The sequence below is a fragment of the Rhipicephalus microplus genome, chromosome 5, assembly GCF_043290135.1.
Source record: "Rhipicephalus microplus isolate Deutch F79 chromosome 5, USDA_Rmic, whole genome shotgun sequence".
In the NCBI taxonomy this organism is placed as follows: domain Eukaryota; kingdom Metazoa; phylum Arthropoda; class Arachnida; order Ixodida; family Ixodidae; genus Rhipicephalus; species Rhipicephalus microplus.
In genome coordinates, this window is record NC_134704.1 from 102654631 (window position 1) to 102673261 (window position 18631).

Genomic DNA, 18631 nt, shown 5'->3' on the forward strand with positions numbered 1-18631 from the left:
ATTAAGCGTGTTCGAATTAATGAAATTCGACTGCATTAGTAAGTTACTTTTTCACAACACTAACAACGTTAGGCTTGCCGCAAGGCACTTAGTAAGCAAGAAAAGATGCAAACGAAAATGCAAATGGCTATTCCACCTTGAACTTTCCAAGCCAGGCTCCTTGAGGTCATAGACTTTGATGGTATAAGCTAGGGCCTTTCTAAAAGGTAAAAATGAAGCAATCAATTAAGTCCTCCAACAAGGTCAGAGTCTTAAGATGCCAGATTCCACAAAAGTTTATTGACTCATTGTCGGCAAAGTCTGAAAGCACATGAGAATCTGTGATGTTACTTGGAGAGATTCCGGCGCAAGATATTTTCTCTCTGTTGAACCTATGAAGGTGAAGTCGACAGCAGAGATCTCAGCGTTAAACTTGTCAGTTTAAACTGATTATTTGCTTCGCTTTAGTGTACCCTTGAACTTTTGTGGTATGAAATATGGCGGAAAGTAAGACGAAAACAAAATTACAAAATGCAGAGCTACAGGTTATTTTTGCTTGAAAAGAAGCATGTTTGCTCTTGATACTTAGAAGGTGCATAAGAGGCCAGACCTGCTACTTTTAAAACGTTAAAAACTCTAGCCAAAATCAGAAAGCACTAGACTTCATGGAAAAATTCAAAATACTGTTTGATTACTCAAGTAGCTGTCACTTCGTTAACACTTAAGTGGCCAACAATGGAATAACTCACCACCGAAAAAAGTTGTGCAAGCCTACAATTTTAGCATGCAGCAGATATTGTTTGTTTTACATCATCAGCAATAAGCACCATGGCGAGTTCATGATGTAATACACTTTTTAGAAGGGAAAAAAAAGAAAAAGGGCTCAAATAAAGGTATGAAAGTTTCTGAGAATGTGCATTTTTTTTCTATTTTTTTTTTCCATAATTTTCACGGCAGCGCAGTCTCGAAATTAGCAGTCCTAAAAGTTTTCAGCTGCGAGTGCATTTAGTGACCCGGTCGAGTCTCGTTTCTTCGCAGGTTGGGTCCCGAACTCCGCATTTGGAAAGCCATACAGCAGCATCGGGACAGGTTGTCCTGAGGATAGACCGGTCTAGGAAACAAGGATACTGTGCGAAGTCTTCAGAAGCACCGGCAGTGAAATCTCCCCCTCGCGAGTGATGGGTCAACGCAGTCACTGTGGCCCGCCGAAGCAAGAAGCCGGGAGATGTCAGATACGTCCTTCATTAGGAGTGGGTCTGGTACTGAGGCAACAGAGCCGTGTGCCGCAGTGGCTACCTTCCAACAAGCAAACTGAGTAAGGGCAGTTGCAGCGCGTACCGAGACTGTACAGCGGGAAGTCTCGGTACACAGTTTCCCGAGTGAACCCCGAGCACTATAGATGCAGAAACTCCCTGTTTTAATTCAATGTGTAGGAATAATTAGCGCAGGGATTTTCTTTTGCAGCGCCGCGCGGGCTTTACACGTCCTCGGAAGTTTCTTCACCCAACTTCCTGCAGATCATTTGTTAACGCCCAATCCATTTGACTCATTTATGTATTTGCTCATGTAAGGCTCATATTCCTGTCAAAAAGAGTTGGGTTATCTCGATTACATTAAGGGTGCAACAGGCTTAGGACACTATGGGTGGTCTGTCGGTTCAATGCTCAGTTTATCGAATTTCGATATCTCGGCGCACAGGGATGGATTATGAGAAAAACCTTAAATGTAATGTCACATGTTCAGAAGCATCAATGTATCGCTTGAAATTGAGAAAGTGTCCTGTACAGTAGAGCTAGCGTAGTGACCTCAACCAAAGGATGAAACAGGTCATGTTTTTTGCTCATCTAGACCCACTCAACAGCATGTCTGTGTAAACAGCTAGTTCAGAAATGTAGCCAACATTAGGACAGAGCTCTACAGCTCTTGGACTTGTGGGAACACACGTGCTCAATCATTCACTCTAGGATGTGGCCTTCAGAAATGACATATCCTAAGCCTTGTCCTCGTTTCAAGGATATCTTTTTTTTTTAGCTATGTCTACCATTTTTATGTACTAACAGATTGGTATGAAGCATGCTGTCGTAATTGCTTTGTGGTCACTTCGAGCAGGCTTTTCATCATAGCAGAGGTATTGTAAAACGGTGAAACAAGTCTCCAAGCTGCAGTTCAGGGCAAGGGTGAAAGCAGAAATTTTTGGGGGGGGGGAGAGGGTGAAGTGCGAGCAAAATGTGCTTTTTTCTGGCTACGGTTCTGGATCATCCTCCTTATGTTTGCAGATTGCTTAAAGGGGCCCTGAAACGCTTTTTCGAGTAACCACGGAATGAATTCACTAGAAAAACTTATTGTCTCACATATTCAATGCCACAAAAATTTTAAGAATCCGTCCAGTGCGAGTGGAGTTGCAAAGGTTTGTCGCATGCTGCAATGGCATTCTCTCTTCTCTCGTCCCGACGAAAGCACTGGAAGCTAAGCAGAGAGGGACGACAGGGCCACAGAAAAACGTCACAAGTGCCTCATGGCCTTTAGCACTTTTTTTTTTCCCCTTCCAATGCGCCGCTTTTTTGGCGTGATCGCGCGCGCACGTGTGCACAAGTCGCGGCCGCGGCCTCTTGCGGCGATCTTTGTAACGAGTGAGCGCGCCATGTACAAATCAGTCAATGGCTGATAGATGGGTAATTCACATGTGATTTTTGGGCATATTTCGCCATTTGTCGAGAGAAGAGAAAGCAATTTTAGCTGACTTTGGTAATTTATTGTGAATTCCAGGCCGTGTGCTGTGCTATATTTGGCTCGCGTGTTGTCGGGAGCCTCTACTACCGATCCCCAGCATTTCTGGCCATGCTCAAAAAGTGTTACAGGGCCCCTTTAAAGTAAGGATTGATCACGTCGTTGCGCCTTCTTTACTAGAACGAAGCGATTTTCATATTCTCGGGGCAGCAAGGTGTTGCAGCAAAGCCAATTTCACTGTTTTCCTCTCGACGTACATGATTGGGCTAGCTGCTGCTCACATTTTTTTGCTCACTCAACGTGTGCTTGCATGTAGGAAAAGTTTGCTCATTCGCATTTGGTATGACAGGTGGCAATGCATCATTTAGCATTGTAGCATTGTCGAGGTGTTATGCTGCACTAAGCGTAAAGTAGGTTAGGCCCAAAGGACTGAGTTTGTTTTAGGATTCTTGCAAATGCTCAGGCTTATAAAAAGCTCCTGAAATTGCAGTATGCTTCCTCTTTTAACTGCATCTCATTTTCAACAATGTCTTGAATGCGGGGAAACAAGAGGCTTGTGAAGCAATACTTCCTCGATTGGCATGTGCCTGTTTTTCTTTCTTGCATGATTTTCACCAAAATGTGTTCTCTTTCATCAAGTATCTCAAATTAGATTACTTTCCGGTTTGTTTTTTTTATTGAAAGCTGTGCGCAGCTTCAAATGGCTTCATGTTGCAAAGGCTCATTAAAAGGTGGAGCTGGTGGCATCAGCGTGCCTTTCCATCTCAGCAGCACCTCCTGTGCTCGAAGGCACCCTGCCATTGGTCGGCTTCTTTCACTGACACAGCCAATCGTGTTCCTGATCTCTCCTCTTCCCTACACCAGCTGCTCCCTCCGCTCCTGCCATAAGCTTTGCCTTTGCTCTCTTGCTTTATACCTAACTTCACCCTCACTACACTGGGCTTTCCCCCCCCCCCCCCCCCTATTTTATCCTTGCTCTCTATCTTGTCAGGATTCACTTTCACAGGTGGGCAAGAAAGCCTGCAGAACAGATCTCCGGCTATTCTTCTCTGCTTTAACAGTTCCGTGGTTAAAGCTGTCATAGCAGCGAGCTAGGTTTCACGATTGATGTTTACTGCGCAGTAGTGAACGCGAACGACAAGCAGACGGGGATTGAAGTTTTAATAATCAGTTCTTCAGAGGAAGGCCCATCCTCGCTTCGTCGCTCTAGCATCTCATGATGGCAGAGACGACATTCTTCTCAGCCAGATGTGTGCATGCTTTGTATGCTTGGAGAGCAACCATTTGATGAATGCATCCAACATAAGGGTTTTTATTATGTATACACTATATATACCTATTTTTTTATAAATGCTCGTCTTTTTTTGCTTGGCTAGGTTTTAATTTTTTACATTGTCTCACAACGGGATTCTCAAACCCTCGGCTATTAAAAGCCTTTCTGGCTGTTCTCGCAAAATGACTGAGGCATTTAAAGGCATGTATTAACGTAAAATGACTGGTAATAGACTGGATGGCGTAATGTTGAAATCGCAAATCGCAAACTGTGGAGAAGTAATTGTTTTGAGGCTTACATTAGTGTACTTTGAGTCTGAATAAAAACACCAGTGTTTCTTGAGAAAGCGAAAAAAAAATGCACTGATGACATACTGCATCAAATATGGTCGAAGCCAGCATTTGAGACCATCGCCTACTAGCTATGAATGTGACAAAGAACATGAAAGTAGGCATTTATTTGCATCAGATTTCATTATCAGCCCCTGCAAACAATGCATCTGCACGAAAATGAGCAAAGATTGTTGGGTGTGCACACGTACGAGATAGTGGCTGAGGGCCTTTGTGAAAACTCTTGAGAACTTTGGAAGCATGGCAACCAGATTAGGTTTCCACGTGCAGGGTAAAACAACACAAATCTGAGTAGGGAGGAGTAGTTTATTTGGCATTGCACAGTAGAACCTCGTTCTTATGTTCTGTACAATTTCCCGGTGCCAACTTTGTCAGTCGGGGACACAAAAATGGCCTTGTATTGTTGATTCCGCCTATATCGAATCCTCATGTAAAGAAGTGTGTATATAGAATCTTGTATGTACTTGCAAAATCTTTTTGAATATGCTTTCAATGTATGAAGTTTTCATATATTGAATAACCTGTATATAGGACCTTTTTTGTTATTTCCTTTAAGATTCAATACATGCAGGCTCGAATGTACTGTCTAAAAGTACGCCTTATTGGGCTAGTTAGTTGCATACATCTGATGGGCGCATTCCACTACACCAGTCAGACAATGTGGACAAACAAAATGAGCACTAACCTTGAACTGGTTGTCGAAAAGCACAATATTTCCGAAAAGCACAATATTTATGGACCACGCTCACAGAGGGCCCCGTCATCACACATGATACCGAGCAGCATGAAGAAAGGCCGGTTCACATTCATTCAAAGCACCAGAAGAGCAGGTGATCTTGGTATCGGCTGCTTTTTCTATAGGAGACCTACTACACTCAAACCTCATTATAACAAAGTGGCGTCTTGCAAGAAAATAAGTTTGTTATATCCAAAAATGCCTTAGAAAGGTTATTCCTAACATTTTATTCATTGTAAGACTATTTTATTTTACTTCTTTATAACCAATGTTTCGTTATATCTGTGTTTGTTATATTGAAGTTTGAGGGTGTAATGCACAGGGGTCGGGATAGCGCAGCCTGTGTGCACACAAAATGCACTAAAATCATGCATGCAGTTGGGGCACGCCAAGAATATGGAGATGCGCCATAGTTTAGAGGGGACACTGAAGAGAAGAAAAAAAGTTTTTTTTTCGTATTAGTAAATTACAATTACACACCACCAATATCACCACGCTTGTTATAACAAGATACATTGGCGAGCAAGAAAATGCAGCGAAAAAAAAAAATGCTGTTGGCAACACTGTTTTGAAGTTCTTGTACAAATCACCGTGGCGCCGTAAATTTTTATGGCGTCTGCTAGGACCTACATATAGTTTCTAATCGGTAAATATGAAGTGCGTTACCCTCTAAGGTAGCCAGAGACATAGAACATCAAGCTTCAGGATACTTCATTGAACCAATGTTGCCAAAATATGAAAAAACTTTACTTTGAAATGGTTTTTCTCTTCTTCACGTTTACGTTGCAGTTACCACTAGTAACATCTGCTGTACTTTCCTTGGCATCATTGTCTGATACTTCCCATTAATGTGTGTCTAACAAAATAAAATGAGCTGCTTAAGTTTGCACTTCTTTGAAATCGGAACATCATAGGAGATTTTAGCACGAAATTTGAATGTGAAGGCAGTCTTTTATTTCGTCTGATATTAGTAAACACCGTGATGGAATTGAGGACAAGGAAGTTTTCAGAATATAGCATTTACTCGCATAATTTGCACATCTCTAATATATTGCCAGTTTTAGTAAAGAAAAAGTCACAGCATATCTATAGAGTGAATCATAATGAGTGGGGCGAAGCGCTGGAGGGTTTCATTGTTAAACCGTGAACCATCCGCGAATATCACCCACTACTTGATCAAAGATGTGACAAACACTGTATATATTTATACAAGAAATTTTATTATTCGTAAGTGGTAGCTATACGTCGCTTCCGTTCCCCCTTCATTATAAAGTCTTTATGGTCAGTGAAGTGGTAGATCGGTGACGAGGCATGGTTTGCATGGACAAAATAGGTTGGACGAAATAGTGATGGGATGTTGGCAAGGACGAAATTGTGGGCAGTTTGCAAAGGTGGATTTATAGGCGGTCACGTACAAACAAAGGGTGGACACAGTGGGACAATCTATGGTTCTTTAATGCGCACCTGGGTAGAAGTACACGACCATCTTGCATTTCATATGGGCTGTTTTCTCAACAGTATTTGCTTTATGGTCGGTGAAGTGGTGGATTGGTGATGGGGCATAGTGGGATATTATGAAGGACGAAGTTGTGGGCTGATGGCAATGGTCCAACTATAGGCGGTCACGTACGTACGTACGCACGTACGTACATACACACATACATACATACATACATACATACATACATACATACATACATACATACATACATACATACATACATACATACATACATATAAGGGATGGACAGACCCACGCCTTTAGGAGCTTCACCCCTAAAAAATATTTACTCGCATATTTTGCGCTCCCCGACCTGCCCGAGCCAGCTCGTTGCTGTGCCCATATAGAGACTTTGGACCTTAGGATGCTTTGAACTGGCGCACAGGGGGTGCGCCTCACCAAGCGTGCGAGCACAATCTAATCGGCTGCGAGTGTCAAGGCCCTTCTCCCGGAGACTTCTGTCGAACTAGGGTCCGTAGAATGTTGTACCTAAATGCCGATATGGGTCGCCAGAACTGCTCGAGGGTTTGCCTCCCTATGTATCCCCATCTCTTCCGTCGTAAGAATGCATGCTCGAGTCACAACAAAAACAACTACATTGGAGGCATGGGAGGGCTTGTTGCCCTGTCACACCAACTGTTCCTATCGTTCTCTGCATCCGCACATTTGGTTGATTTCAGAAGTTTCACCATGCGTCTCTTGTGTTTCTACTCTTCCTTTGCGATGGGCTACAATAATAATATATTCTTCTTCCCTTTCTTTCACTCAGCGACGTCGTTGCCCGACATGTGACGCCACATTTACATCGGCGTGTGGACTACTTAATCACACGCGTTTTTGCCACAGGCAAACAGGCCAGCTCTCAACAGCCAATCAGCGTGGGCCAGATGGCTCTACACCCACCAGCTCCAATTCTTCATCTTCTTTGTCCTCGCCACTGGCTTCACGGGCTGTTCGCCGTCGTCGCACGCACCGCGCGACGTCGTCATCTCATTCGGACACCGGCACCCTGCACCGCTCGACACCCTCGGTGGTGTCCGACTCGACCTCCCCTTCACAGTCTTCTAGCGGGTCAGCTTCACTGCGGGATTCGGTCTCGGTTTCCGGCTCCCTGACGACTTCGCTTTGCAACAGCCCGGTGCCCCCTGCACATGGTTCACGCGCTGCCTCGACCGTACGTCGCTCTTCCAGGCCTTCGCGTTACATCACGTCTTCCGGTCATTCCACTGACGTTCCCGACAAGGCGTCTGCGAGGATTCTGGTTCCTGCGGAGCTATCAAGACCACGGTCACCTTCTGGGCACGACCCGGAACTACTTGACCAAGGACCTGTCTCACCGACCCACCGCGCTGTTGTCTCCACACGCGGTTCGTTGTCTTCTTCAATGGCAGCCCTGGCGTCTTCAGGCACCTTACTGCACCCGCGATATTCGTCCTCACTGTCTTCCGGCGCCACTTCTCACGCTCCTGATTTGTCCGAAGATCCAGGTGGGGACGACATTGACGACGACACTGCGATACCCACGGTCGACGACCCTGTCATGGAATTGCCTCCAGACCACACGACGCTTCTTGGTGAGTTGATGGAACTACTCTGTGGATTCGTACGTGGAACACCTCTTGGACACAGTGCGAGCGTATCTGAGACCAGGCCGTCGCCCTCGCATCCGAGGCTGTACGCCTTCCGGCCCCTTCTTCTGCGGAACCACCACGACCTCCTGTCAACCCGTCCAACGCAGCGGCGATTCAGCGTCTTTACCGCCATAATCACCGACGTGCGGTTCGTCTGGTATTGGAGGGGCCTTCTGGCCCTTGTACCATTCCATTGACCGAACTTCAAGATCATTGGACATCCACGTGGTCGGCGCGGTCTGCCGACACAAGACTCCTATTCCAACGTCCCGTGGCACCTGAACCGGTTGACACCTCAACCTTCACACTGGAGAAAGTCTATATGCGGCTACGCAAGTCCGAGAATACCGCACCTGGATCGGATCGTCTGACCTACAGTCATTGGCGTTCCGTCGATCCTAAGGGACGGTTTTGGGCGGTGTACACCCACCTCCTGGCGAACATCGCGTACGGTCCTCATTTATAAAAAGGGCGACCCAGCCAACACAAGCAACTGGCGACCTATTGCCCTAGGTTGTACAGCATCTAAACTGTATGCCAAGTGTTTAGCTGCCAGACTTCGGACTTGGGCTACGCAAAATGCGGTCATATCGCATTGCCAGAAGGGATTCTTGCCTTTCGATGGCGTGTTTGAGCTCAATTACCTGTTCCAACACAGGTTCGACATTGCTCGGTCCGGTGGTCCCGATCTTTGCGCTGCCTTCCTCGACTTTACCAACGCGTACGGCTCCGTGCCCCGCCAGGCACTGTTAGACGCGCTCCGAGGGTCGGGAGTGGGCGAACTTTTTACATCTTTGATCAAGGACCTATACCGTGACAACAGCACAGTCATCGTAGCTGACGAAGGCTCAACTACACCAATACCTATACTTGCGGGTCTTCGCCAGGGATGTCCGTTAAGCGGCCTCTTTTTCAACCTGGTCATCGATCCTGTCATCCGCAACGTCCAGGGTGCTGAAAAGTCACATAATATCCTGGCTTACGCTGACGACCTAACACCATTGGCCACTTCGCCGGACATGTTACAAAGCCTCATTGACCGTATCGAGACCCTGGCTTCAACCTTGGGCCTCGCCCTCAATCCCGCTAAGTGTTCATCTTTACACATGTGTGACACGACACCCGTGGGTATGCGCCCGACGCGTTTTCTCGTTTCAGGAACACCAATCACGGCGCTAGAAGACTATCAGCCTCAACGATTTTTCGGACGAACCGTTGGCTTTCAACTGTCCACGACGTCTACAACATTTATCGATGAGGCCATATCACAGGCACAGCGCATCTTCTCATCTCTCCTCACCCCGTGGCAACGTATTGACACTGTTCGTACATTCGTATTTCCAGCGTTACACTTTGCCATGAGGTTCGGTACGTTAATGAAGACCGACTGGAAACGCCTGGATAATGCAGTCCGCCCACTTGTAAAGAGAACATTTTATCTTCCGACGAATGCGTCTACGAACTACATCTACGGCAGTTTGGCGGGAGGAGCAGCTTCCGTACCAGAGACGGCCGTACTCAGCGACATTTGCTGCATAGATTCGGCCTTCAAGCTCCTGACAACGCCTGACACTCAGCTTCGAGAAATCGCTCGTGCCGATGCCTACTCCGTCGCCTCAGCAAGATTGGGTTGGGAAGTCACCCGATTTGAACTCGAGGCGTACTTGAGGGGATCAGTGGACCTTACGTTTGGGCACCCTGCGTCGCAGCTTCGTTCTGTCTGGACACTGGCTCGCGCCGCAGCGCGTCGACTAAACATCACATGGTCCCTAGACGTAGATAACCCGGCCATTACCTGTGGGGACGTCACGTTGCCGGCTTCCCACCGCTGCCGTGTAATGCGTTCCTATCGTTCTCTGCATTTGCTCATTTGGTTGATTTCAAAAGTTTCACCATGCGTCCCTTGTGTTTCTACTTTTCCATTGCGATGGGCTACAATAATAATATATGCGGCGAAATTCAAGCTCGCTGTTATAAAGTTTGCCAAAGAAGCGGGAACTGTGCAGCACCCAAGCACTTCAGCGTAGAGTTCTTGAACCTGTGATGACCGGCGCGATCATTACAGGAATTATCGGAAAAGTGCATGCTTAATAGTAGAAGTCTTTGCTGCTGAAAAAGGTCTTTTCAGTTATGTGCAAACGCTGTGGTCTTCCGGAATCGCCGTGGTGTTTCTTCCAGCATTGCCGAAAAGAGCTTCAAGGGCACATTCGAATGTGCTCGACGGAACCGAAGACGATGCGCTTTGGGAGGGTGGGGACTGCGGTCGCAACGGTGATTCCCAAATGAGCCTCTCGATCAGTGATTCTGCCTCGACCGCACGTGACCGGGTCTGACTGGCTAAACTACATGCTAATTTTGTGAAATGAAAGCAGTACACTTTGCGCTCCAATGTATTTTCTCTTTTTTATGTATATATATACTACGTGTGTTAAGTCTATTGCACATTATTATGAATGCGTTCACGAAATCCCCATGTAATTTGCGCACCTCTTTCTCCGAGCTCTAAAATCACCAAAAAAAAAAAAAGCACGCAAATTATGTGAGTAAATACGGTACTTCATCTGGCTAGACTAGTTTCTTGTTTCGGTTTAGTGACCCTTTAAATACCGAAACAAGTGACAGTGTGCATGCTTTCGACACCTAGCGCTGCCAACTTCGTGACGTCAAGCACTTACATTTATAGAGTGAATTCCTGTTATGTCTTGCACGTTTACAACTCGTTTCACTGTGTCAGCTTACTGTTTCTGCAACTTGTACTCTCATAAAAACCACAGCCCAAATCTCAGTATAAGCCTTAGATATCTCGAGGGGAGCTCTATCATAGCCCCACTTCTTAGGTGTTACAGCATGATCATTTAGTGATGCTGGATAGTACATTCTTCCAGACAGTGCTTTTGCTGCTACGTGTTTTTTTTTTTTTTAAGAATGTATGACCGGGGTTTCACTGTACAGTGCTAATTTATTACTACCGCCTAAATCATTTTTCCTCTAGACATTGCTTTCAGTTGCGCATGCAGAAGAGTGATGCATCTTTAGTGCCACTAAGCAATTTCATAATTGTGTCAAGAAGCACGTGCTTTCTGACACCAATGTTTGAACATGTAACGGTAGATCTATTTTAAAACTTTTGTCTATCTGCTCACTCACATGTTGGAAGGCAGCTGCTATTGCATCTGACTCGCATTTTTGAAGGGAAGCATCCTTGCTTACTGCTGCATTGTGTCTTATAGTCAGTGTATGTTTTGCCAAGTGGTGAATGAATGGTGTTGAGCGCATCCCTAACAAGGACACACACACAAAAAAAAGCAGAGAAATGTTTACCTTGCCTGTAATCAAAGAAACGCACATCATGTGCACGATAGTTTGCTCCAACTAAATTCCAGTGGGACTGCAATTCCAGCTGTGTTGCCGTTGGAAGTCACGGTATGTGCTCCAATTTGCAATGCATCGAGCTGTTTGCATGTGTGTGTCTGTACTTGTTAGTTTGTACATTTGTCTCGTCAAGTGCCGACTAAGTGTGAGCAACATGAGCATCTTGTGTGGGAACACTGATTTTGTGTATAATCTTTGATTACTTGCAATGTACCGATATGAATGGCAAGCACTGAATTGTGAGAGTTACATTTCTGCTTGAGCATTTAGTACCATGAATACTTTTGCGTTTGCCAAAGTCATTTAGCCACTATGACTTTTAAGAAAATAAATTCAGTGTTCCTGTCGTATTGCTCACAACTGTACACAGCATACAGATAGTTCTTGAGTACTGCAAAGGACAGTCTTCCAAATCTTCAAGACGTTACCTGTACAAAGTGAGGCATTACTTTTGAGCATAAATGTGTGCAATGTGTTGCATAGCAAGGTACTGTGTTGGGCCATGCATCATTTGGCCATGCAACTCTCTGTTGGGCTAGTCGGTGCATGTCTGAATTCAATAGTCAATCTCGCGCCAAAATCGCGACCACAAAAACGAAGAAAACACATAGACAGGACGGGCGACTATTGAATTCAGCCTTGTTAGTGAGCTTGCAGAATATCGGGGATTACATTCGCGAGCATTTGCACAGTAAGCTGTTAACATGAGCATAACTGCAGGCACGAAATCACAAGAACATAAAAACTTACACTTGGGAATGCAGATGTGCCTACGTTTCCAGTAAGCTTTGCATGACTTAGATTTCGATGTGAGGTTAGATCTGCTAATGATCGTGCTTTTCAGTGGCTCATGGTCATAATGTTACATTGCCGCTTGGTGAAAAGTTTGCCAGAGAGTTTGTAGTTGTGTAGTGTGTTATGTGATGAGGGAAATTTTGTACCCTGTTTATTCTAGCATTGCTTAACTGAATGGGTTACATATTTGCTTGGACTATTGTCCATACCAAGAAGGCAAGGTGCAGCTCTAGCGTTTAGGTGCTTAATTTCAAAGAGCAACGCAATTCTCGTTCCTTTGCTTGTAGCAAACACAGTTACTGTAACATGTTTTTATTATGTGAATACGAATGCAAAGCCACGCTCGTGTACAATTTTGAATGCAATGCAATTTATTGTGCAACGTACACACGCAGCGGAGTATTTTGCTGTGATGTTCCACTATCTGTTCTTCGGGTCCTTTGCCATAAGCATATTGGGTTGGTGTAAATTACGGCAGACTCCTCGTGGGGCAAAGGTTTAAGAAAGCAAGGGGATTTGCTCATGTCACAAATTTGGTTTAACAGAGATGCATTGCACATGTGCTAGTGTATGTCAACAGGATTGCTCAACTTATCGAACAGTTTAGTTTTAACAGGGTTTGTCCTAAATAGAATTCACTTAAATGTTGACAACAGGGTTCTTTTGTATTGCGTTGTTGTGTGTTGCTGTTATCTAACAAAACCGGTATGTTATATGGGCCCTTTGCTTTCTTTATATATATTATCACATCTGTACATTTCTCTGGGTCATTTGAGACTTGTAGTTTCTGTAGTATGATGCAGTATGTTTTCTGTGTACGAGCCTAACTAAACTTGAGTGCTAAGCATAGGTTTTCATGAGTTAGAATGAATGCAGAATGGTGCGGGGTTTGATTTTTATTGCTGTTTCAAACCTTCCCCTGTGCATAAACAATATGGCATGGCAAAGGCAAGATGTGTCAGGACAATCAGTTGCCTTTACGCATTGCTTTAGTCGTGATAAATTACAGTATGTGCTCGTTAATTTAACACTTGCTCATTTGAAAGATTCGATTATTCAGACATGTTCTGCAGTGCAGGCCAACATATGCACTCTTTAATTACATCAAACTCACGTTACTTTGTTCATATTTTGCCACAATGTGGTTCGTTCGAATAAACCTCTGAGCACACCAAACCTCTGAGAGCAAAGTGCCGCAAACGTGTGGCGCAATGGAGCACAAACAGAATTTGCAGACAATGGAAATGAGGTGGTGCAGTCTGCATTGCTATCGCCATCAGTCCAACTAGTATATGGGATTGACAGAAAAGCCAGAACGCTTGGTGCCTATTTGAGCTTACCGCCACATCTATCGTCAGCGTTCAAAAGGTTGTCATCACTGTCTGCACTCGCACTCGTGTTTACCAAGGCTTGGCAAATTTTTGTCTTCGTTTTTACTGGGCATACAAGAACGTTGTGGGAAGTATCAATGATCACTTCAGCTGGAGCTGCGGTGTCGTCTACAGCGGTTACGAGAAGCAGTGGTTTTGTTTGAGCCGCATGCGTGCCTTCAGAGTTGCATAGTTGCCATTCGTGATAGTCCGCAGTGGCCGTTGTGCACGGTACTTTAATTTGAACTTTGTGTGCATAGGTTGCGCATGTGCCTTCAGAACTGCGATCAGAGTCGGTTCTGGGTACGATCGTGTTGGTTTCATCTACAGCAAATGCGCCACTCAGTGGCATCACTTTCGCTTGTTGCAACACATGCACAATGTTGAAAAACTCAAGAACGACACAAGCTGTTGAGGATGAAAAGCCTTCATCTGTGTAAAATTCGCTTGCTACATTGCGATGGAAAAATTTTCAGTTTTCTGCTGTGCTACCGGCAAAAAAATTGTCGTCATCTGCACTTGTTGCTGATGGCAGTACTTAATAAGGGAGGGGGTCGGAGCACATTTCGCACTATTTAAGACACGGGTTTTTTGTGCTTGCGTCAAATCGTGAAAGAAGTTGCAGGATGACAAAAATTGGTGATTTTACGCTGCTGTTCTGCAGAATAAGCACAGCGTTTACGCACTCAGCCATGAATAAGTGTGTTGACGCAATAGACCTACTTCTGTTGTTTTCTCGATACTTTTGATAATTAGAGACTCAGATAATACCAAAATTTTTTTTTTCGGTCCTATGAAATTTGAATTATTGAGCTTTTACTGTATTCCTATAGGTGTTTTACTATGGGTATTCCTAATATGGGAAACATGAAAAAAAAAGCAGCAGTCATTGTGATGTTACCTTGTTTATCTGAGTAGTGAAACGAACTGACGTTACATGGTGTTGCTGATTGAGTGGTGGAGCAAATTTTTGACAAGCTTCTTGTATTGGAAGAAAGGTGCTTTTGTAAGGGTGCACTTATTTCACTAAACTAGACACATGGTGGACAATGATCTTTATTACGGTGCAAAATATATACTTTCTAGGTGTGGACACTCGCGAGACATGATCGATCAGATAAAGTAAAAAGGCCATGCACCACTCGGTTTGCTCATGGAAGCGGATACGTATTGGCGAGTTTTGAAAGAGAGCGCAACTGTAGTCATAAATACGTTTAGTGCTCGATGGAATATTTCTTTTCAAAAGTAGGGTGCCCGGTGTTTTGTTGTCATGCGCTATTTTTTCTACAAGTTTGACTGCGCTGGCTGAAGCAACTTAGGTGTTCAATTGCACTTGAATGAAATTTATGGTCTGTACCCAGACAGACAAAAGAAATAACAACAGTTGTGTTAATTTTACCGTCTTTCTTTTGTCTGTTGTGTTAATTCTGAATTGTTACATTTTGTATGAAATAATCAGACCTGTTAGGCCAGTTAACTTGCAATAATTAATGCTTATGTATTAGCATCTAAACAGATAAATTGGCAACTGCTGGGTGCAGTGGGGCCAGACATTAAAGAACTGCATGCCATGAGAATGTAGGACTTTTAGAGTGCAAATGCACAATCGTGGCAGTAGAACACTGATATACACAGCTACTTGATTATGAGCTGTAGCCAGACTGCCACTGTTTACGCCTGAGAAGTAAAGGTCTTATGACCAGCCAATGCCTTTTCCGTATTGCTTTGTGCATAATCAGACCAAGTGTTTTCACTGACTAAAAGCCACATTAGAGTTTAAATTGTCGCAAAGTGCACTTAAGATATTGTGGATGATCAGGAGAAGTACATGGAGTTCTGTAAAGCCTTCAGTGGCTGTAAATTATGAGCAGTAAACAGTTGCCAATATTGTACAATGTTGTTCAATTGCTTTGTCGACAACAGCCTTGTGCACTGTGAATCCAGGCAGCGAGGACTACAGCACATTTCCTGACATATAGGAAAATGTTGTAAGTGGCGTTTGTCAGTACGATGTGCTCGTAACTCTAACAACTTGCTGTTTTCGCATAGAGAAATGAGAAGTGACAGGTACACCAACCGCATTGAAGGCAGACATGGAAAATGATCAAGGAAGTTTGTTTAGGTTGTCTGGCATGTTGAGTTATTCATGTTTGACTTATCGCTAATTTACCAAAGTTGAAGCTTACCCACACTGTGCTGTGTTATCTGGCAAGCTTCCGTCCCAGTCCATTTCTCAGCAAGTTCATTTTCTCTTGCATTCAACAAACTTCAGCAAGACTGTTTGCATTAAACTTTGGAGTGCACTAGCTTTTCCTCCGAACGTCGTACTAAAGGAAGTACAAAAACTAAACAAAAAACAACAAAGAGCCTTACAAACTCTTTTTGCTGTTTAGTTTTAAGAGTCTGAGTCATTACCATAGGTCGGCAAACCCACGAGTCAACTCACCGAAACTCATATCTGAGTCCAAGTGAATCTGGGTGAGTAATATTTTGGTAAGCTTGAGCCCGACTGAGCGTGGTTGTGGACAGTATTCGTGAGTCTGAGTCCGAGTGAGAACGGGTTGAAGTAAATGTTGGTGAGCCTGAGTTCGAGTGAGCTTTCAGTGCAAAATAAATTTCGTAAGGGAGTCTGAGTCAGCTGCAAGATTATTGCCAGCCTATGGCCATCACACATCAAAAAGTACCTATGTTTTTTTTTGTTACTTCAGTTACTGCAAACATGTGTGCATACACATATGTGCAGACATATGTGTTTGTGTGCGTGTACTTTTTCATGCATAAAGAAGTGTACATAGTAGGTAGAGTGAATTGTACAAGTCATCTGTGGCATTAGTTTTCTAATTAACTAGTACCACTCGTCATGAGGCTGCTACCAAGTTTTGTTATCATTGCCGAGCATTTTCGCGGGAGAGTTACATAATACTGTTGACTGTTCCCTCTTTCATAATTTTCATGTTGTGTGCGTAATGGTGTTGTGTGTTATTGCGTGTTGGCATTATGCATTGTTGCTCGTGTACAAATAGACTATGTACATATTTTTGCTTATTCTTTTCGCAGTGCAGAGCTGCGGTCTGCTATAGATCTGGGCATACTAGGCTTTCAAAAATGGGGCTTTCTTTGTGCGCCTGTCATAGCAGTTTAAAAAAAATGATATTGCCTCTACATGAATTATAGAACATGGTGGAACGTTCGTTCACATGTGGAATAGAAGTCAATTTAGGTTATCAAAAACGTTATGCGTACGTAACTGCGCTGTAGAAACCGAAGTAAAATACTAAATCTCTGTGGTGCTTTGTGAGATGGTGCTCCTGAAAGTGCCTGTAGCTATTATGTGAAACCCTTCTATGTGCCATCCGCATATCTTCGTGTTGCTTGTCACATCTCACTGGGTCTTCTGCAATAACTATTTGATTCAAGTTTGACGTCTAATTGATTTTGATCATAAGACGTAATACAAATAAGAATTGAATTATGTATTTATGTTGCCAAGGACGAACAGGCTGACATTGTGGAAGCTTAGGGCTGAGAATGCAAACTTCGCCTCCAGTAAATCAGGTAGAACCACTTCTATGCAATATCTCTTATTAGTGCCATTCAGCGATTGTGCTAGCATGAAATACACATTTAAAGAAAATTCAGCTGCGCTGGACGGTTCTACATCGTTCTTTACTGGGTACTTTCGGCAACAAATCAAGTTGGGCATTGCTTGCCAGTGGCAGGCGATGGCCAACTTGATTGTTGACTTCCAGGGCAAGAATTTCACATTGTTTCACTGTAACTGGAAGAATGCTTTACTTTTGTTGCTTTACTTTTGTTAGAGCGTGTTGAAAAAAGTATGATGTGAAAGAAGTAAGTGTTTCTAATCTCTTGTTTTTTATTTTGAAATCCTGTCCTTTGGCATAGTAATTCATGGTGTCAAGCACGCACATGAGAGTTTGTTGTGCATTAGCAATTGTGCAAGTAACCATAACTTCCAATAAAGATAATTTAATAATATCACACTGCAGAACACATATATCTGCTCAATAATCATTGTTACTTCTCAGCTCATCATCTAGCTGACAAAAGGCAGTGATCTTCTGATAAAAAAATGCTTCTGTAGTTAGCTCACAAGTGCACTAGTGCACTAGAGTTTTTTTGTTCATCAGTATGATGTACAAAAATGCATTGCAAGTTAAAAAAAAAAAACAATTTCATTTTGAATATGCACACAGCCATGATAGGCGCACATATTTTGGGAAAGCTCTGTAGTTGACAAGTGTAGCTGTTACCTCTTGTGGGAGTGTATGTTTTTTTTTTTTCAATGTTCCGATGCTGCGGCTTTTTCCACAAAACAACTCTGTTGGAATATTTGCGAAAATCGTCGTTGACTTTGCACAGGTTTGTTGACTCGCTGTGCAATATTGTTGAATATTGCAGGTGTTAATCAAGTTGAATATATTTCGAACCGGTTATGGCAAGTAGTTATTGGTAGCCAGCATTGTTGAGGCATGTTTTTTGGTGTTGTTGAATTTACTGTGTACTTTTTCACTGTTGTTGGCTTTGTGTGATCTTTTTCACTGATCTCTGTGTCAAGGCACACCTGAAAAGATAAACAGGTGTGTTGTGTCGAGCATTGGAAGAATGCATGCTCTTTCATGATAGTATTCATTATAGCCAATCACGTGTTCACAAACTCGATTCACCTTCGTAAGTTCAAAACATGAAATTTCTTTTTTGGTGTTTTGCTTAAACGATTCGCATGGTAAAATAACGATATTCGAACCTCTTTTTTTTTTTTGCTCTTTTGCATCATGACTGTTTGTAATACTGTTCCAGTTTGCAGAATACCATAGCTACTTTTTATTAGTGAATGTGTTTCTCAAAAAGAATGGCAATAAAGAATGATAGTGTTCAC

General features: G+C 43.6%; 1 protein-coding gene across 9 annotated transcripts in view; it reads left to right on the forward strand.

Annotated features, from left to right (window-relative positions):
- The window catches only part of LOC119174291 (apoptotic signal-regulating kinase 1), a 145263-nt gene extending 126632 nt beyond the window's left edge, over positions 1-18631 (forward strand). For all 9 annotated transcript variants that reach the window (XM_037425136.2, XM_037425133.2, XM_075895828.1 and 6 more), the window contains one exon: positions 1018-18631. In XM_037425136.2, the coding sequence (XP_037281033.2) occupies positions 1018-1078 (61 nt within the window). In that variant the 3' untranslated portion in view covers positions 1079-18631. The remainder of the gene's footprint in view (positions 1-1017) is intronic.